This window comes from Exophiala bonariae (assembly GCF_035927105.1).
Source record: "Exophiala bonariae strain CCFEE 5792 chromosome Unknown scaffold_6, whole genome shotgun sequence".
Classification (NCBI taxonomy): Eukaryota; Fungi; Ascomycota; class Eurotiomycetes; order Chaetothyriales; family Herpotrichiellaceae; genus Exophiala; species Exophiala bonariae.
Window position 1 is genome coordinate 240835 of NW_027042481.1, and position 21286 is coordinate 262120.

A 21286-nucleotide genomic window follows, 5' to 3' on the forward strand; every position below is an offset into this window, starting at 1 on the left:
GAATGGCTCCCCCTGCCCCTTGTTTGACCTGGCTCTTCCCACTGCCCATCCTTCCAGTGACAAGGCCGCATCTGGATAAGCCCGGGCCTGCTCTAACGTTGGTCTGTCCCCCCTGTCCGCCGAAATCAACCCACCTGTTTTCGCTCTTCAATTTCTGGCCTGCAGCTCTGCCCTGTCTTCCCTGCCTGCCCTGGCTTTCTCCAAACAAGCTCACCCACCTCCCCTGCCCTAGCCTGTACTCGCCTGTACGCCTCCTGCTCCTGCTCCTGCTCCTGGGCCCGCCAGCTTTCCCTCTCGCCATCATCCTGAATTTTTGATTCGAATCAAACTCCATCCTGTCTCTCCCAACCAGCCTTGCTCTTCCTCACGATCGTTCTTTCCTTCCAATTCTTCGTCCTATCTCTTTCGCTTCAATCGCTGCGGAAAGGAAGGTGAAGAGGAGGTCAATTGTCACCCTTCAACTGCAACAAAGGCCCGTCACGAATAAAGTCACTGGTGTGCCGCCCACGCCCAGCACAAAAACTTAGCCACGCCTGCCAACGGCGCGCGTCTCCTGCAGCTGCATTGGCTGAGCAACCAACTTTGTCCTCTCACTCTCGTTTCACAACAACCACTCTACATCGCCTCTGCTTTCTTATCCTGCGATTTCGTCCTGGAAGCACCATCACCACCTAATTCGGTCTCTTTGGAATTCTGTCTGATCAGATTTTCGTCGCACTCATACACCCAGGGTTCATCATCCCTCGACAGGTTTACCCCCAAACCCTTTCCGCTGCTTACGCCTTGCATATATCCATTAATCCAGCGTTGGAAGCCTTACAAAGCTGTACACCGCTTCATTGTCATAACCCCCAAAAGCATTTGCACCAGAGCATCCTGGAATTAATGGGACTTTTGTAAAGGTATGTAAAACCAGTCCTCAGACCCGAGGTTGCTCCCTTGAGAGGAGCCCTTTCGCCACCCCCTGCACAGCATTCTGACTGGCTTCCCAGTTTCGGATACCACTCTCATCATGTCGGGCCATCCCCAGCAGCACCAGCAGCAGGGAGGCTACGACGACGGCTACGGCCAGCAGCAGCATCACCAAGGGAACGATGCCTACTACCAAGACGACGGCCGTGGTTACAACGATCAATATGATTACAACCAACAGCAACACGGTGGTGACGGATACTATGACGAATCGTGAGCCTACCACTTCTTGCGGGCTAAGAACAAGGTTACTGACCGTGATTACAGCGGTTACTACAACGCAGACGCGTCAAACCCCTACCACAATGACGGAGGTTACTACGAAGGCCACCAAGGCTACCAGCAAGATGACTACTACAACGATGGCCAATACTATGACCAGGGAGCTGCAGGACAGCAATACCAAGGTCATCGTCAAGCCCGTCGCGGCCACGACTCAGAGGAAGACTCGGAGACATTTAGCGACTTCACCATGAGATCCGACATGGCTCGTGCTGCCGAAATGGACTACTATGGCAGAGGTGACGAGCGCTACAACAGTGGATACGAAGGTGGCCGAGGATATCGCCCGCCTTCTTCACAAATCTCTTACGGCGGCAATCGATCATCTGGTGCATCAACTCCCATCTACGGCATGGACTACAACAACGCCCTTCCCGCGGGACAGCGTTCTCGAGAGCCCTATCCAGCATGGACTTCCGATGCCCAGATTCCTCTGTCAAAAGAAGAACTGGAAGACATCTTCTTGGACTTGACTGCCAAATTCGGGTTCCAGCGAGACAGCATGCGGAATATGTACGACCACATGATGACACTCTTGGATTCTCGTGCATCCAGAATGACACCAAATCAAGCATTGCTGTCCTTGCACGCTGATTACATTGGTGGTGACAACGCAAACTATCGCAGATGGTATTTTGCGGCTCATCTGGATCTTGACGACGCAGTTGGATTTGCCAACATGAAACTTGGCAAGGCCAATCGTAGAACCCGAAAGGCTCGCAAAGCTGCAGCCAAAAAGGCAAAGGACAACCCGGCAAATGAGGAACAGACCCTGGAAGCATTCGAGGGAGACAATTCCTTGGAAGCCGCCGAGTATCGCTGGAAAACCAGAATGAACAAGATGTCCCAACATGATCGTGCTCGCCAGATTGCCCTGTATCTCCTCTGCTGGGGTGAGGCCAATCAGGTCCGATTCATGCCCGAGGCCTTGTGTTTCATCTTCAAGTGTGCTGATGACTATTTGCACTCTCCAGCCTGCCAAAACCGAGTTGAACCGGTTGAAGAACTCACCTATCTGAACGACATTGTCACACCTCTGTACACATATATTCGAGATCAGTGCTACGAAATCATCGATGGAAAGTACGTGCGTCGCGAAAGAGATCACAGCCATGTCATTGGCTACGATGATATCAATCAGCTTTTCTGGTATCCCGAAGGTATTGAGCGCATTGTGATGCAGGACAAGGCCCGCCTCGTCGACTTGCCTCCCGCCGAACGATACCTCAAATTGAAAGAGGTGAACTGGAAGAAGGTTTTCTTCAAGACGTACAAGGAGACCAGATCGTGGTTCCACTTGGTTGTCAACTTCAACCGTATCTGGGTCATCCATTTGACCACTTTCTGGTTCTACACTGCCTTCAACTCTCCAACCCTCTATACCAAGAATTACCAACAGCAATTGAACACCAAGCCTGACACGCCCGTGCAGTGGTCTGTGGTAGCGCTTGGTGGTGCACTCGCCTCCCTCATCCAAGTTATTGCAACCTTGATCGAATGGTCCTATGTTCCACGTCAATGGGCAGGAGCACAACATCTGACCAAACGTCTTCTCTTCCTCCTCGCAGTCTTGGTCGTGAACGTTGCACCCAGTGGTTACATTTTCTTCTTCAATCAAACCTCGAAAATCTCGTTGATTCTGGGCGTCGTGCAATTCCTGATCGCTCTGGCAACATTCTTCTTCTTCTCTATCATGCCTCTCGGCGGCCTCTTTGGAAGCTACATGACAGGAAAATCTCGTCAATATGTTGCCAGTCAAACCTTCACGGCTTCCTACCCGCGTCTCAAGGGTAACGATATGTGGATGTCTTTTGGCCTCTGGATCATGGTGTTTGCCGCCAAGCTGGCTGAATCCTACTTCTTCTTGACCCTTTCGTTCAGAGATCCTATCAAGATTCTCTCATATACGAAGATTCACAAATGTGCTGGAGATGCCATCCTCAAGGACTATCTGTGCAAGTATCAACCTCAGATCTTGCTTGGTCTCATGTTCTTCACCGACCTGATTCTTTTCTTCCTGGATACTTATCTCTGGTACATCATCTGGAACTGCGTCTTTTCCGTGGCACGTTCGTTCTATCTCGGTGTGTCCATCTGGACCCCGTGGAGGAACATTTTCTCTCGTCTGCCGAAACGTATCTACTCCAAGGTTTTAGCGACTACTGACATGGAAATAAAATACAAGCCTAAAGTGCTGATTTCCCAAGTCTGGAATGCCATTGTCATCTCCATGTACCGAGAGCACCTTTTGGCCATCGACCACGTCCAGAAGTTGTTGTATCACCAGGTTCCATCCGAGCAAGAAGGCAAGCGCACTCTGCGAGCCCCAACATTCTTCGTCTCGCAAGAAGATCACTCGTTCAAGACCGAATTCTTCCCTTCGCAGAGTGAAGCCGAACGTCGTATCTCTTTCTTCGCACAATCTCTATCTACGCCAATTCCGGAACCACTTCCTGTGGACAATATGCCAACATTCACTGTGCTCATTCCCCATTACGGAGAGAAGATTTTGTTGTCTCTGCGGGAAATTATCCGTGAGGACGAACCTTATTCGCGTGTAACTCTTCTCGAGTACCTCAAGCAACTTCACCCTCACGAGTGGGATTGCTTCGTGAAAGACACAAAGATCTTGGCCGATGAAACATCTCAATTCAATGGAGACTATGAAAAGAACGAAAAGGACACTGCGAAGAGCAAGATCGATGATCTCCCCTTCTACTGTATCGGTTTCAAATCTGCTGCTCCGGAATATACGCTGCGAACTCGTATTTGGGCATCTCTCCGCTCCCAGACCCTTTACCGTACCATTTCTGGTTTCATGAACTACAGCAGAGCAATCAAGCTTTTGTATCGTGTTGAAAATCCCGAGGTCGTCCAAATGTTTGGTGGCAACTCGGACAAGCTTGAGCGCGAACTCGAGAGAATGGCCAGACGCAAGTTCAAAATTGTCGTATCCATGCAACGCTATGCCAAGTTCAATAAGGAAGAGCGCGAGAACACCGAATTTTTGCTCCGTGCTTACCCTGATTTGCAAATTGCCTATCTTGATGAAGAGCCCCCTGCCACCGAAGGCGAGGAGCCACGTCTCTACTCTGCCTTGATTGATGGCCATTCTGAGATCCTCGAAAATGGAATGCGTCGACCTAAATTCAGAGTACAGCTTTCAGGCAATCCTATCCTGGGTGATGGTAAATCTGACAATCAAAACCACGCCATCATTTTCTATCGTGGTGAATATATTCAACTCATTGATGCCAACCAAGACAACTACCTGGAAGAATGCTTGAAGATTCGAAGCGTTTTGGCCGAATTTGAAGAAATGACAACAGATAACGTCTCGCCATACACACCCGGTCTTCCTCCATCGAAATTCAACCCTGTCGCTATCCTTGGTGCTCGAGAGTACATCTTCTCTGAAAATATTGGTATCCTCGGTGATGTCGCTGCCGGCAAGGAACAAACATTCGGTACACTCTTTGCTCGTACACTTGCTCAGATTGGTGGCAAGCTCCATTATGGTCACCCCGATTTCTTGAACGGTATCTTTATGACCACTCGTGGTGGTGTATCAAAAGCACAGAAGGGTCTTCATTTGAACGAGGATATCTACGCCGGAATGAATGCTTTGATTCGTGGCGGTCGCATAAAGCATTGTGAATATTACCAGTGTGGTAAAGGTCGTGATCTTGGTTTTGGCTCCATCTTGAACTTCACCACCAAAATCGGTACCGGCATGGGTGAACAAATGCTTTCCCGAGAGTACTACTACCTTGGAACCCAACTTCCACTCGATCGGTTCTTGTCCTTCTACTACGCTCATCCTGGATTCCACATCAACAATATGTTCATCATGTTGTCTGTGCAAATGTTTATGCTCGTCATGATCAACCTGGGAGCTCTCAAGCATGAGACAATCACATGCTTCTATAATCGGAATGTCCCCCCAACAGATCCGCTCCGACCCACTGGATGTGCCAACTTGACGCCGATCATGGAATGGGTCGAACGTTGCATTGTCTCTATCTTCATCGTCTTCTTCATTTCTTTCGTACCCTTGGTCGTACAAGAATTGACCGAGCGTGGGGTCTGGCGTGCTGCCACTCGTTTGGCTAAACACTTTGCCTCGCTCTCCTTCATCTTCGAGGTGTTCGTGTGCCAAATTTACGCCAGCTCCATTCAACAAGACTTGTCATTTGGAGGTGCTCGCTACATTGGAACTGGCCGTGGTTTCGCTACCGCTCGTATCCCATTCGGAGTCTTGTACTCAAGATTCGCCGGACCCTCGATCTACATTGGAGCTCGTTCCCTCATGATGTTGCTTTTCGCCACCATTACTGTTTGGGGCGCCTGGCTTCTGTGGTTCTGGATGTCACTACTCGGACTCTGCATCTCACCCTTCCTTTTCAACCCTCATCAGTTTGCCTGGACCGATTTCTTCATTGATTACAGAGATTATCTTCGATGGCTGTCTCGCGGAAACTCACGTTCCCATGCATCATCTTGGATTGCCTTCTGTCGTCTGTCCCGTACACGTCTTACTGGTTTCAAGCGCAAGGTTCTTGGGTCCCCTTCGGAGAAATTGTCTGGAGATGTGCCTCGTGCTCGATTCACCAGTGTCTTCTTTAGCGAAGTTGTCGGTCCTTTCGTGCTGGTGGCTGTCACAGTGATTCCTTACTTGTTTATCAACGCTCAAACTGGTGTTCAGGGTCCTGATCTTAAGCCTGCCACGAATTCTCTGATTCGTGTTGCAATCGTTGCCTTTGCACCTATTGCCATCAATGCGGGTACTCTCGCCGTTCTCTTTGCCATGGCTTGCTGTATGGGTCCAGTATTGAGTATGTGCTGCAAAAAGTTCGGATCTGTCCTTGCAGCTATTGCGCATGCTGTTGCGGTCATCATGCTATTTGCCTTCTGGGAGGTCATGTTCTTCTTGGAGGGTTGGGTTTTCGCAAAGGCATTGCTCGGAATGATCGCCACCGTTGCCCTGCAGCGATTCATCTTCAAGCTGATCATTGCTCTTTGCTTGACCCGAGAATTCAAGGCAGACACTTCGAATATCGCATGGTGGACAGGGAAATGGTACTCTATGGGTTGGCACTCGATGTCGCAGCCTGCACGTGAGTTTCTATGCAAGATTACCGAGCTTGGTTTCTTCGCTGCGGATTTCATTCTCGGCCACTTCATCATGTTTGTCATGCTAGTTCCTCTCTGCATTCCCTATGTCGACAAATTCCATTCGGTCATGCTTTTCTGGCTTCGACCAAGGTACGTTCTTTCCCTTCTCATAACTCAATCCATGCTAATCCAATCTACAGTCGTCAAATTCGTCCACCCATTTATACCATCAAGCAGTCTCGTCTCCGGAAGAGACGTGTCATCCGCTATGCCATTCTCTACTTTCTCTTGCTTGTCATTTTCCTCGCCCTGATTATTGGACCAGTCATTATCCGCAACTTGAACATCATCAAATCTTTGCCCGACATCCCACTAGACCTGTACCAGCCTACAGGACAAAACAACAACGACACCACAGCCAATTTCACTGGGTCTGCGTTGGTCGATTTTGGCAACGCCATTGGTCCTACCAGCGCAGGAGGAGGAGCTACAGCGGGAACCACGACTGGTAGCGGCGGCGGATCTGCAACAACCACTAACAACGATGCATTCAACTTCAATGGTGGTGGTAAATTTATGCGGTGGTAAAGCTGGTCACAATCGCAATTTCTACCTGATCGAGTATGTACACAACTGGAGCTGGATGGGAGTTCCATCAGCTTCGGCATGTGATTGATAAGCCGTCAATCGTTTGCCGGATACTGTTCAAAGAACAAATTAATGATTGAAATGGCAATAGACCACTCGCCTTTCAGACCCTGCTCAGGGACATAGTCGCTTCTGCAATGGGTTGAGGTGGAGAAACATTAGGGAAAGGCGTCTGGGTCATGGCTGTTCGGAGTTATCTTGTTCATTAGAAATACTCATATTGTACATGAAAATAAACGGAATCATCGCTACCGAACCTTGTTTCTGCATACATAAGACCTCAGACTGCAACTTCCCGAGTCCTTATGGCTTCTGCCTATACGTAGCACCGGAGACTTTGAACCTTTCTGGGACTAAGCTGGTCGATTTGGCGAGCCAGCACACCGCAACCGATACTGAGCGAGAGCCAGAGGCGGACGAGTCGGAAATTGGAGATCTCCCCTGAGGACTGATCACGTGATAAGATTTCCATCAGGAAACTGCGGACACCTTGTATGGTTTTTGATGAACATCTTGATGCCCACGGCACTCTCTCTACACCATCGATGCTGTCGCAAAGATGGATGTCCAGGACGTACAAGAGTACCTCACCACCCTAGCCCACTCGACTTCAGAACAGTTCCACAAGATTCCTGGCTCAGCCATCTTCCTACGCTATGTGAAATCCAGTTACCAGAACGATCCCATCCGATCCGCTGTCGAACTCTTCCTTGTTTTGTTCGCCATACGATACCTCCTTGCGCCGAAATATTCCACCAAGCCGAATTATGTCAAGTTATCGGACGAAGTGGGTGAAAAGACCGCTCTTCTTTATGCGAAGGCGCTGGTTGAATGGTACTGACTTGGATTCTGTTTAGGAGATTGATGATCTCGTCGACGACTGGACACCGGAACCTCTAGTTGCAAAGACTACGCCTTTCGAGGAGGCGGATCTAGAGAGACGGCCCGTTATCGTTGGGTAAGTGCTTTTCACTGTTTGATCTGCGCTCGCCGGGTGGCCCTCTCCCTCGTTTCCGCAATGCAATACTAAACACTCTCTCGACGACATAGACCAAGTGGCCCACGATCCAAATTGACCAACGGACGTACGGTGACGAATCTCGCATCCTACAACTTCTACAACTTCAATTCCAATGAGAACCTCAAGGAGCGGGCCATCCAGACCCTTCGTACGTACGGAGTTGGGCCATGCGGCCCCCCCGGATTTTACGGCACGCAGGATGTGCATATGAAGATTGAGGCCGACATCGCAGCGTTCCTGGGCACTACGGCGTGTATCATATATGCGCAGGCGTTCTCGACAATTTCCAGTGTGATTCCGGCGTTTTCCAAGCGAGGAGATATCATCGTTGCGGACAAGGCCGTCAATTATGCCATTCGAAAGGGCATGCAGATCTCCCGTAGCACGATCCGTTGGTATGAACATAATGATATGGAAGATTTACAGAGGGTGTTGGCCAAGGTCACAAAGGAACAGGCTCGTAAGCCGCTGACGAGGAGATTTATCATTACAGAAGGGTTGTTCGAGAATGTTGGTGACATGGTTGATTTGCCCAAGATTGTAAGTTTGTCCGGCCGACATAACTCCCTTGGGCCTCTTAAGTCTTTTGAGGAGCCTCCCTGCTGACCGGAATCCCTCAGATTGAACTGAAGCTCAAGTACAAATTCCGCCTGATCCTGGACGAGACATGGTCTTTCGGAGTCCTCGGCCGTACAGGACGCGGTATCACTGAGCATCAGCACGTTGATGCCGCCGAAGTGGACATGCTCATCGGCGCCATGTCGGGACCTCTCGCCGCAGCCGGTGGTTTCTGTGCCGGATCTGATGTGGTGGTTGAGCATCAACGCCTGTCAGCCGCGGCATACACATTCTCGGCTGCCCTGCCGGCCATTTCAGCCGTGACAGCCAGCGAAACTCTGATGATGTTGCAGACTCAACCGGAGCATTTATTCCAGCTGCGGGAGAATATCAAGACCATGTGGCTGCAGCTGCATCCTCGGAGTGACTGGATGTACTGTACCAGCGCGCCGGAAAATCCCATCATGCTGTTGGTGCTGAAGCCCGAGGTCGTTTCGTCACGAAAGATGTCGGTGGATGATCAGAAGATCTTGCTGCAAGAGATCGTGGATGAGGTATGTTTCTAAATCTGCTTTTCCAGGCTGGTGCAACTTTGCGCCCCTGTTCAGTAGTCGCTCCTTGAACGCATCACTGACTCATCTTTCTCATACGCAGTGTTTGGCACAGAACGTGCTAATTACGCGGATGAAAACCTTACCGACCGGAGTCGTCGGGACCAAATCCGAGATCTACTCTCCGTTACCCGCACTGAAGGTGTGTGTCACATGCGGACTCTCGAAGAAGGAAATTGAGAAATCCGGCATCACGATTCGCCATGCCATCACCAAGATCCTGACGCGGAAGCGGTAGCACTCTTTGTGTGTTGTGTTCGTTGTGTTCGTTGTTCTCAAGTCCTTCTGTGACGACAGGCTCGTTCACTGGAAAGGGAGGTTGGTAATGAGCGCTTTCCCCCCCTGTACCATAAGAATCTATTCTACCTTGTTGCCCCTTTGATTGGACTAAGCGGTGACCATGGGATGGCATCATACATGAATGAGCCTTTGTAATAATAAACTTTTGTTTTTGGCCTACCTAATATTAATATGATACCTAATATCTAGTCATTAGATGCTGAGAATTCTCCAGGGCTGTCGAGAGTGGATGGATTGAGGAAGGGTGCCATTCCCTTTCGTTGACCAGATAGATGCCTTGCTTATCATGGCGTGGCATGGTAAGGCGTAACTCCTAGCCCTCCACTCATCCTCAGGGATAGGTATGTCTAAGCTTGGACTGAAATGTCTTGTGTCTAGGCATCTATCTATAGTAGACACCGTCCGTCGTACTCGGTACGGATAGATCAGAAAGCGCCAACTCTCGCTTATAGGCGAATGCATCGTCGGACTTGAGACGCGCCACAAGCGAATGAGTTAGTTATGCATCTGAGCATTCTTTTTTTTGGGCCATGCTGCGGGAAACAAACCAACTTTCACCGGCGCCAGAAGCAGGAAAAGCTTCACACGTACGCTCGCTCGCTTAGAGACGAGGTCGGCGGCGAATGGGGAACAGAGGATTCGTGAAGGCGTCGTGTCGGGACGAGGCGTGCCCGCTCGCTCGCTTATAGACGAGACTATCCGTTGGGCTGAGGCTGGAGGCTGATGGCTGTGGACGTTGTGACTGTGAGGGAACGTGAGGTCAAGTGTCTCTGCAGCCTCGTGCAACTGCAACGGCTTCAGTGGGGAATTTGGATAGTGTCTCGCTTGTCAAGTGTGATCGACGCGAACACGAAGTCTAGGCGTTAACTGTGGCATGGGAATGGGGATTGAGACCTGACTACCACCTGACTAGCTCAGCCTTTCTCGCTGGTCCTCACTCGGGAGTCGGGGCTGAAGTTATAGAGGCTATCTACAGTGCCAGATGAGATGTGTCCACGTTGGACGATGAAGCAGAGCATTATCGAAGGTGGTAGAGAGTTGTTCACGCGGTACAAGCAGCAGCATAATTGACACGTCTTTCACAGACTAGCGATGTAAGAAAGCATTCTACTGAAAGCCCTACTGAATTGCACATCACATAATAGGAAGGCGGTGGAGGTTCGAGCAAAGTGTGTAACGAGGCTCAAGCCCCTCGAAGATCCATCCTCGCTTGTTCAAGCCACATTCTCGCTTACTCAAACTCTGTCTCTGCCTTTGTGTGTCTCCTCCGGGTGATCGACCAACGTGTTCGGATGCACGCCGGATCATTCTCATCGATCTCTGGGTAAAGTTTTTCTGCAACCGGGGGCTTTCATTGCATGTCGACTACGGTATCTACGAATTTGCACTGGGTTGGCGTGTAGATGGGCCTAGAAAGTAGAAGGATGGATATTCAGACACTTAGTTGTGAGACTTAGGTACGAGGTGCGAGGTGCTTATGCAACGAGTACGAATGCCACTAGAACGCCTCCAGCTGAGGACGGTTTCCTGATCGCGATAAGCAAGCAACTGGGTTTTCGCTAACCTCGAATATTCTCCGGGGGGCCGTACTCGTACAGGTATCCCCCTCTGGAGCCTGGAGGTGTGCCGGCCTTTCTTGACAAGACTCGATTGAATTTATTATTGTGAGGAGTGTCTGTCATCCAGACCTTGCACTATACTGGATTTAGTTCTCATCTCGCTACTAATGACAAGCGGTGAGCTGCTGCCTAAGTCCATTGCTGGAGAGAACAGGCAAGAGAACTGTGAAGCTCTCCACAGGATGGCAGTCTAAGTCACGTCCTCTTCTTTACTGCCTATTCAGGGCTATCGCGAGTAATCCCAGGCGTACGTCAACACCACGGATGAAATTGCAAATGGCGTTCTCGAAGCCTCAAGCTCGCTCTAGTTCCCAGGTGAAACGCCTTTATTGGCGCCTCTGGCGTATCATAGCTCACAATAGTATTCTGACTACGAGGTGTTGTGCATTGATGGATTTGCGGTCAGTATCCAGACTCGCTTCCAGTCGGTCAGTCGTATCATCTCTGGTCGGGTCTGGATGACAATAGGGCCTCCCTTCCTCTAATTAGACCCATTTCTGAAAGCCTTCCCTGGCAACTTTCGCTTCTTTTCTCGCTTACTGACGGTCGTGATGTAACATCTTAGCGATTCTATACAAGGTATGAAGCGAAGGATACGTTGCTACGTCCAATGATGAATGCGAATAAGCGAATTTCTCGTCTCTTGATGCGTAGTGAGCGAGGAGAGAAGCGAGAGTTGTTTTTGCTGTTTGTTTGAATATGACAAGATGAGCACTTAAACCCCAAGTGCTTTACCTAAACTTGAATGCCTGGAATACCTACGAGTAGGTACCCAGTCACTGTTTTTTCGGTGGTCGGAAGTTGCAATGATCCGGCTTACTCGGTCTATGCACCAATACTGAGTTGGGTACCTCGTCGAAGAGCTCCTCAGTCAGTCTCAATTCATAACATTTTAGGCTTCAAGTTATCCCGTAACATCCACCCAACCAGGCTTCAACAGCTATCATCCGATCCTAGATTAGCTCACGCCCCAACTCCAATGTCGAGAGCAAGCCACCATCAACAACCTCAACCAAACTTGAGATCCAAGTGCGGCTGAATATCAAGATCGTGGACCCCTATCAGCATTGCAACTGTGCCCGGGGCCCAGCACTTGGAATGTGGGGAAGCCGCTTAATGTTGCCCACTGAACCACCAAAGTCGAGTCCTTTTGGTGAACACTTGCCAGAAATACATGGTCCCTCCTCTCTGTGGCGTCGCGTGAACGAGCTGCTGCTCTTCAGAGGCCCGAACACTTCGTGTATACTTGTTTCCAGGCCGCATCACGATGAAATTGTCGACTCTTGACTGGTCAAAATCATGAGGTAGGTGTTGGGAAATGCCTCAGCTTCACGAAGAGCTCTTGCCCAAACCTAAGGTCGTTGTGTTCACGCTGCAGTGACAATGTTCTCCGTCGCAGGTATATATATCGTTACTCCTGCATGTGTCTGACTCTTGGATTTGCTCATGAACCAAATACTGAAGGATATTCACTCCCATATGATCATTTGATGATACACAAAAACAAGACTCACAATCACATCAAATGTCTTCCTACGAAACCCAACCCGCCTTTATCCATGTTGGCACATGGGATGACCACAGCCGCAAGCATCCGGCAATGAAATGGATGGAAGACTTCACCATTGCCTTCAACGCGCGGTCGGGCTGGGACCAAAAGTCATCCGACTGGTTCTCCTCGGACTTTAGCCTGGTCAAGCCAGATGGTGTCGAAATTAAAGGCGGAGAAGAAGCGTTCGAACAAACCAAAGCGTTGTACGCCCCTTTCACCAAAGAGTTCCACGAGCCTTACTTCTTGGTTACATTGGACAGGAAGGACGGGTATGAGATGCTTGGACAAGCATACTTCTTCGCCAACTGTCCTGGAGAGTCGAGTCAGGGGGAGCAGAAGGTCAAGGATCTTCAAGGTCGAGAATGGGACGTCAAGATCCCCGCGGCGTTTCGTTTCATCTATGTCAAGAAAGATGGTGCTGCTCATGGAGGGTTCGAGATGCAGCGTTGCGAGATTATGAGTGATTCGATGCCGGCCGTTCAGATCTTGTTGAAGAGAGGGGTCATGAAATTGTAGTTACCGGTGGACATTCAAAAGCTGAGTTAGTTCCAAAAATATAATCCCTTTACAACAACAATCATCTGTCAGGTACCTTCTCTAAATGTTCAATAAAGCAATGATTGTTTTTAATTGGCACTGTCTGAAAATCGAGGCTCGGAGGACGCGGGCCAAGAAGCAATGACGCGTTTCTGAAACTCCGACTCCAACTCCAACTGATGGTTCACTAACTCACTCACACACTTCAACGCCGCATCCTCAGCCTTCACAATCCCACTCCCAAGTCCCCAGCCTCAATCAACTCCGGGCTCGGTGAGCAGAGCAAAGGCAAAGCTGGCGCCGCGGATGAAACTTCTTCCCCAATCTCCTCTGCTGTATTTCATCTTTGGCAAACATGGCGCATCATTTCCTGCGGGGCAAGCAGGCGGGCATTCAAAATGATCTCTCCTTCGGCGTCTCACCTGGAGTATTCATGTTGGACGATGTAAGTCTGCTCCCTTTGCTGGGCATGACGATCCTGATAGGCAATCTTCTAGTTTGCTCGCTATGGAATCAATTCCCAAATCTCCGTTACCGCCTACGATCCTGTTCAATCCCTCCTCGCGGTTGGTACCAATGAATCCCGCTTTGGTCCTGGTAAAGTCTACGTCTTTGGCCAGAAACGAGTCTGCGTAACCTTGACTCCCCCGAGAGCCGCCTCGATCAGAGATCTCCAGTTCTGCGCCGACAAACTTATCGTTATGGACAATAAGAATGATGTTAGTGTCTTCAGCCTGGAGAAACACCACTTGATCGCAAATTATTCCCCTCCTGGCCATGTTGTGGCCTTGATATCAGATACGAGTCTGGACTACTGCTTGTCGGGTCTTCAAAATGGTGGGTACAATCATACACATGTTCCGCACCTCACGGGGATATACTGACACCCCCAATAGGAGAGATTGTTGCGTACGACCTCGACCGGGAATCCATGGCACCGTTTCGAATTCCCAACCTTTGGAGGGAGCGGAACCCGAGAGCAAGACTTCTGCCTATAGTATCATTACAATTCCACCCGAAGGATATCGGAACACTACTCATTGGCTACTCTGAAGGCGCCGTTATCTATTCTTTTAAGCAAAACAAAGCCATCAAGTTCTTCCAATATGAAGTGCCGAGAGGTGCTCCTGGTGGAAATGCAGACCCAGCAGCCCTCAACACCGTCAATCATCCGCGCTTGACCCATGCCATCTGGCACCCAACTGGCACCTTCATATTAACCGCCCATGAGGACTCAAGTCTAGTGTTTTGGGATCCTCGAGATGGTCGAGTCATTCATGCGCGAACCATCGAGGACACAGACGTCAATATGCCTGGGAAAACTTCAAAAGCTGGTCCAGGTTCTGCCTCACTCAAAGAACCCTACTCTCAGATCACCTGGTGTTCCAAACAAAATCCAGATGATACAGGTCTCTTGCTCGCCGGCGGCTCTGCAACAACAAACCCAACAAGTGGTCTTACATTTATTGAGCTAGGGCTGACTCCAAACTATCAAACGTCTTCCTGGGACTTCCTGGCTGGCCATTTCAGAAACCCTAAGAAAATCCAGATCCTCCCCACTCCGCCGAACGCGTCCATCAATTCCTTTCAAGTTATACCTCGTGCTTCTCCACACTTTGCAGGTGCCCACGATCCCATAGCAGTGCTGGCTTCCTTGACATCCGGGGAATTGGTCACCCTTAGCTTCCCCAGTGGCCATCCGATCAGTGCTAGCAACCAACTTCACGTATCTCTATCCTTTGTCCATCCATTTGTCACAAAAACTGCTTTGGCATTTGTCGATCGAACTCGATGGCTAGGGATGCGAGAAGTGCGTCAACATGGACCCAATATACTGCTGGGTGGCGCCGAGGGGCCACATCCTCTCAAGAGACATGAAAATCGAAACATTGTTCAGACAGCACATGCTGACGGTACAATTAGACTCTGGGATGCCGGACACGGTGATTTGATCGAGAATAGCGGTGTCATTCAAGTCGACCTTGGTAAAGCGGTAGGTCGATGGGATCAAATCGATGTAGCCCAGATGAGCATGTCTGGTGCAACAGGAGAGCTTTCCGTTGGTCTAAGAACCGGTGAGGTCGTCGTATTCCGTCTGAATCGTAACCAGTACGCTGGTCAACCATCACCTCCTCCTGCTCCACTCGAAGGTCCTGGGAAGATGACAGATATTACCACACGGGCGGAACCTAGTCTAAAGGAAGGCCTTCTCCCCTTGACTTTGACAAACGACCAGCAAGGACCCGTCACAGCTTTGCGGCACTCGGATGTAGGATTTGTTGCTGCTAGTTATGCCTCGGGTGGAGTTACACTGATTGACCTTCGAGGACCAGCAATCATCCACTCCGCTCTACTCAGCGACTTGTCGGGCGGAAAGAACAGAAGAGCCAGTATCAGACGGACCAACACTCAAACCTCATCACAGGAATATGCAACCGTGTTGGAGTTCGGCATAATGACGCTAGAAGGCGATGGTGAGTGTTCATTTTGTCCTTGAATTATCAACTAATCCTTGAACAGATTATTCTTCCATTGCATTATTTGTTGGCACGTCCAAAGGTCGTGTGGTGACATTCAAGATCCTGCCTTCTCAGACAGGTCGATATTCTGCCCAGTTTGCTGGGGTAGTACAACTCTCAGAAGATAGAGTTATCTCATTGTCCCCGATTGACGCTGCAGCTGGTTCGCCAGCAGCAGCCACAGGTCATGCAATGGGAGGTCTTCAATCCGGTCACAAAGTCGATGGCGTTCTTATCGCAGTTACTGTTTCATCTGCTCATATATTCCGACCCGCTCAGGCCAAAGGCGCCTCCAAAACGTTCGAACACTACCTTTGTGATTCTGCAACTGTATCTCGATATGAAGACCGAGGCTATGCGATTGTGGGGCTGTTTGGAGATGGTGCCGCTCGCGCATTCTCAATCCCTGCTCTCAAAGAGATTGGCAGTGTTAGGGTCAACCATATTTTGGACACAAAAAGATTCAATGAGGCCATCGTTACTCCTACAGGTGATATCCTTGGGTGGGCAGGACCCAGCGAAATTGCCATAGTTAATGTCTTTGGCGCTGGGCTAGCTCTCCCTCCGAGCACAGATCAACTGTATGATCCGACAAAACTGATACCTCCTCGACCTACTATCAGCAATCTTCAATGGATCGCGGGTACCCAATATATCACACCATCAGATATGGATTTGTTGATTGGAGGACCTGATCGACCACCCTCGAAGCGGATGGTTGCAGAGGCACGAGCTGCGCAGGATGCAGAGTTCCAACGGCAACGTGAGATGGCAAGGACAGGTCGAGCTCCTCCTAAAGATCCGAACCAAGAAGGTTATTGGGAATATATGCAACGCCAGATCCAGGAGAGAACAGAAAACCTTGGTCTAGCTGGTGATAATATGGACCGTGCCGCTGAAGCGAGCGAGGGCTGGAGTGATGGAGTCAATAAATATATTGCGAAACAGAAGAAGCAGGCCGCTCTCGGTTTCATTGGAAGCAAATTTGGCTTCTGAATGGCATTCCTCCGTGGATGTTTGTTTCTCAGAGAGAGCCTGGTGAGTGACCACATGGTATCTCCCTGGTATCTGACTCAGACGGTCCTTTTCTCTTCAGTATGCGCTTTAATGACTTCAGGGGCCGTACTGCAAGGGCAAAAGTGAATCTACTTATGAATGTTATTGAGCTAGTGCGATGATACCCTGATCAGAACGAAGAGAATTCAAAAATGCTTGATCGCGCTACCACGCAATTCATCAATTTGCCAACACAGTGATGTTCCACCAGATTCATCGACTCGAGCTAGCAGTCCTGCTTCACAACGATACCCGAACAAAGAAACTGTGAGGCATGCAAGGGTACACGTGATCCGACCCACAGCCTCGAGTATGGCAACATTGGTCATTGAACGTGCTGAACCCCGCGATGGCGGAGAGTTGCTAAGGTTGCATGTGGCTGCCATTGCAAACGAACGAACGACGATGTCAAATGCTTTCCAAATTGATAGGTAGGCTCAGGCGTCAAGGACAGCCAGCGAGTGATTGATTAGTTCCAAACAAAGGGGCTCGTCTCCACCATTGCCCTCGACCTCACGTATAGCGTCCGTTGTTTGCAAGTCAGCAACATCGAGGAGCTTCACCCGAGAAAAAAGGGTTTGACCAGCCCCAGCTGATGAAAACTGGCCTGAAGAACTGAACTTTTTACGAGATCGAGGGACACGCAACTCGCCAACGAAAGGTTGGCTCGATTGTGCTCTCTCATGGGGGCTATTGTCACCCTTCCTTTCATTGTGTACTCCTCCCAGGACAATGGTGCCACAAAAGAAAGAAACCCTTCCACTCATACCGTCTGGTGATCAAATCTCACGCTGCGTTCGTGCAGATCAACGTCATTCTTCTGTGCTTCCTTTATGAAAGACCTACTAAGACTTTCCTTCTAGATGTATTCTGGAACCGTTCTGTCGAATCTCAACAGTAGTGGCAAGTCCAGACACCACTGTGAACCAATCCGGAACGAGGCAGTGTGCCATACTTAGCTGTTCGAAGATCAAGTGAAAGTGACATCGACTTCAACAGGCAGTCTGCTTGTTGCACCAATGACAGTCCTTGCATTCTGGTTCATCCGTTCACATGTTTGTCTAGGAAATCGATCATTTGTAACCACAATCACTATCTCTTTGGGTCTTCTCATCATTGCCATCTATCAGACAAGTTACACCTGAGACTCGAGAGTAATTGACATCTCCACGAGATCAAGGAAATCAAAAAGGTCCAGATAACTCAAATACCCCGAAAGGTCGTAAACACCAAGAGATTTGCCAGAGGGAGACAGTTACTGAAGTCTTCAGACAAGAAAAGGCTTTGTTCGCAATGAAGAAACTCGTGCGCAAACTCTCGACACGAAAGCCGGACCACCACCAGAATTTTGCGATATCACCAGGGAGGAACGCGGAGCCATCAGCCTCAAGTCCTTCGGACACACACTCTAACTCGTCCCTCAACCTCTCCACCGCAGATATCAAATCCCCCTCGGCATCTGGCACGCAACCGGGCTTCATCCCATTCGGCACGACGCTCTATTTCCAAGGCTGCCCACACTCAACACCACCGACGCCACGACCAGCATACATCCCACCAGTTCTGCTCACACAAGTCTCGTCACCAAGCTCGACCTCGAACCACTCGCGTTCCAGATCAACATCTTCCGTCGCGGCCTCCACCACTCCGGCCACACACACCGGAACCGGCACAACCATCCCGCAAGCCAGAGAAGCCACGGTGATCAACCAATTCTTCACCTCGCCACGCCAATGCTTCGACTGCTCGCTGGCGTCCGCGCGCTCAGCGCAGCGCATGGCCCACGAAGCCTTCGACGCCAAGATCCGCCGTGGCCGGCTGCGCATCGGGCTCGCGTGCGCTGATCTCGCGAGTCTGGAGACTCAGGCGCGGCACACACGTTTATTGCCAGGCGATGCTGATCCTGACACTGACACTGACACTGAGGTTGGGATCGTCCAGCAGCGTGTCAGTGGCCTGCGAGGTGAGATCTTCCAAGCAAAGGAAATCGTGCGTGACTGGGTTGCGAAGCGTGATGGGCAGGTCCTCGCGCTGTGGGACGAGGTGAGGGCTTCGTGGGATGGGGCTGTGAGGGAGGTGGTCAGGGATGATGGGTCGGGCGAGGGGTTGGAGAAATGTGTTTTTCGAATGAGGGTTTTGGGGGTTGCGGATGCGGATGCGGATGCGGATGGGATTGTGGACGCGAGTCAGAGTGTTGGTGATAGGAGACCACAAGGGGTTGATCATGATGATATGGAGATGGAGATGGAGGGCGGAGTGAGAATTGATGTTGTTTGGGAAACGGTTGGATAGTAGTTGCTGACATTGGGAGGTTGGGCTAGATCTTGATGTGTTTGAGCATTGGTCAGATATTCTCCAGCTTTTATACTCGTCTTATGCTCCTCAGAATATGGCTGGTTAACTAAAGTCTGGTACTCGGACTGAAGTTGAATAATTAAAACTGTGGTAGAAAAATGATGAACCTCGAATTTTAGAGAATCCTCAGACACTTACGTGGAAACCCAGATCAAGAATTACAAGAAATACTTCATTAAAAAACAGTAGAAAAGTTTCTCTTAAGATGAACATTAGATAAAGAATAGGCACCAAGAGCCCCCTCCCATTATTTTCCCGCATCGTGGACTCCATAAATAAAATCGTTGCTGTGTTGCAGCCAGTGGGTCAAGTCCGTCGGTCATGCGTTTTGCCCCTTTTCGAAAGCTGAACTTCAGCCTCGTCCACATGCATCTCCACCAACAACCGCAATCATTGACCATGCCATCATTCCTTCCTCCTCTTTCTCTCCACCACCAAGTTCTCCTTCTCCTGCCACGATAATGAACTATCTTCCTCATTTTTTCAACATTTGCACCTCTTCATTTGCATCTCTCCATTTCCCCCAACCGGATAGCTAAGATGACTCAAGTATGCTTCTTCTGCGCTCGTGTACTCCGCTTATGGCTTGGCTTCGGGGGCACCTTCCACTGCTTCTCCTCTGCAGAGACAGCGTCAGCCACGACTTTCACTTTCTTCACTGCGGCTTTCGTTGTCGTTGTCGTCATCGTCTTCTTCTGTTTCGCCGCCGCCGCCGGAGCTTTCTTTGCAACCGCGGCCTTCTTGGCAGTGGGCGCTTTCTTCGCTGGTGTAGCTTTCTTCGCCGCAGATTTCGCAGCAGTCTTAGCCTTCTTAGGTCCCTCAGCAACGACCTTGGCGGCTTTGGCAGCCACAGCCTTTGTCTTCGCAGCAGCGGTTTTGGCAGCCGCTGACTTCTTGACTCCCGCAGTGCTGGAAGCCTTCGCGGCGGTCTTTGCTGCAATCCTGGTAGCGCTCTTGGCCGCTGTCGTCGCTGTTTTAGAGGCCTTCTTTGCCGTCTTTGCGGCTGTTTTGGCCGCCAATTTAGCTGCTGTCTTTACTGTATCTGCCGCCTTCGCAGCAACAGGAGCAACCGTCTCTGACGCTCCTGATGGCCTACCCCTGCGCGCTCCACCCCTGCTGGCTTTTGGCCTCGGGATCGAGGGCGGCGTGTACTTATCCACAGCCTTGCGGGCTCTTGGCCCACTCTGCAATGGAACGGGGCTTGCACTGGAGCGTCTTGCTCGTCGCACCTGCCGACGCGCAGGCCCACCAGATGCGTCACCACTGGGACGTCCCCGCCCGGCGCCACTGAAACGGATGGGCGGGATAGATTTCTTAGCCATCAATGGTGGCAATGGTGCTCCTGATCTCCGTCTTTCCAGTTCTGCTGCCTTGGCCTCTTTTTCCGCTTTTGCTTCTGCCTCTTTCTCTGCTTTTGCTTTTGCCGCTGCTGCTGTCTGTCGCTTCTCCTCGGCAGCCTCGGGATTCCCTCGCTTTGCCCGTGCCTGATCGTCCGAAAGGGTCTTTGCGCGTCCTGCGTCAAGCTTCTCAAATTGATCAAGCATGTCGTCCCCGAGAAGTTCGTCCTGGAAAGGTTTGGTGCGCGCTCGGATCTTGGCACGGTCCTCTGAGTTCAGTGACTCAGTGGACGTTCTTGGGGGTATTTGCTCCATCTCATCTGATTGAGAACTTCGCTGCCTCTGTTTTTGGCTGTTTGCCGGAGATGGTGCCTTTCGGGCCGGGGATCTCCCCGACGGTGGCTGCTCTGCGCGAAGAAGTTAGGTTGTTGTGGCATAGCTTCAAGACAGTCACATGACGCACATACCAGAAGTGGCTCGACCAGGCGTCTGGCCGCGAGCTGTCGGCACCCCGAGACGTAATTGTGGAGCTCCATCGGACTCTGCACTTGAACTACTAATGAAACGCGATGGAGATCTGTGACCCCGAGGAGGCTCGTTCGACATTGTGGCGATGTAATGGGACGAAGTGTTTCAAACCCTTAGTCTTGACCTTGGCTGGTGGGTTCTGATGGAGCAGTTTTTGGAGCAGGAACGAGATGAAGAAACAACCCAGTAAGCAAGTATCCCAGAAGGATGAAAAGCGAGGAGAGTGCGCCGCAAGCAGGACCAGAGAATGCAAGAACAATTCACACAAGGCTGTAT

General features: G+C 50.4%; 5 protein-coding genes across 5 annotated transcripts; 4 read left to right on the forward strand and 1 right to left on the reverse strand.

Annotated features, from left to right (window-relative positions):
* Positions 1-1012: 1012 nt before the first annotated feature.
* On the forward strand, positions 1013-6957 carry LTR84_011554 (uncharacterized protein; the record flags this gene model as incomplete). Its single annotated transcript, XM_064855083.1, has 3 exons — positions 1013-1185; positions 1240-6519; positions 6570-6957. The coding sequence occupies 3 exons, from the start codon at positions 1013-1015 to the stop codon at positions 6955-6957; spliced, it is 5841 nt and encodes a 1946-aa protein (XP_064708672.1).
* Positions 6958-7576: 619 nt separating this feature from the next.
* LTR84_011555 (uncharacterized protein) lies at positions 7577-9445 on the forward strand (the record flags this gene model as incomplete). The annotated part of the gene is made up of 5 exons (XM_064855084.1): positions 7577-7804; positions 7875-7975; positions 8068-8578; positions 8659-9150; positions 9251-9445. The coding sequence occupies 5 exons, from the start codon at positions 7577-7579 to the stop codon at positions 9443-9445; spliced, it is 1527 nt and encodes a 508-aa protein (XP_064708673.1).
* Positions 9446-12651: 3206 nt separating this feature from the next.
* LTR84_011556 (uncharacterized protein) lies at positions 12652-13194 on the forward strand (the record flags this gene model as incomplete). The annotated part of the gene is made up of 1 exon (XM_064855085.1): positions 12652-13194. One exon carries the CDS (start codon positions 12652-12654, stop codon positions 13192-13194), a length of 543 nt encoding a protein of 180 aa, XP_064708674.1.
* A 4889-nt stretch (positions 13195-18083) lies between these two features.
* LTR84_011557 (uncharacterized protein) lies at positions 18084-19082 on the forward strand (the record flags this gene model as incomplete). The annotated part of the gene is made up of 1 exon (XM_064855086.1): positions 18084-19082. One exon carries the CDS (start codon positions 18084-18086, stop codon positions 19080-19082), a length of 999 nt encoding a protein of 332 aa, XP_064708675.1.
* A 608-nt stretch (positions 19083-19690) lies between these two features.
* LTR84_011558 (uncharacterized protein) lies at positions 19691-21088 on the reverse strand (the record flags this gene model as incomplete). Its single annotated transcript, XM_064855087.1, has 2 exons — positions 19691-20889; positions 20950-21088. 2 exons carry the CDS (start codon positions 21086-21088, stop codon positions 19691-19693), a joined length of 1338 nt encoding a protein of 445 aa, XP_064708676.1.
* Between the last annotated feature and the right edge of the window lie 198 nt (positions 21089-21286).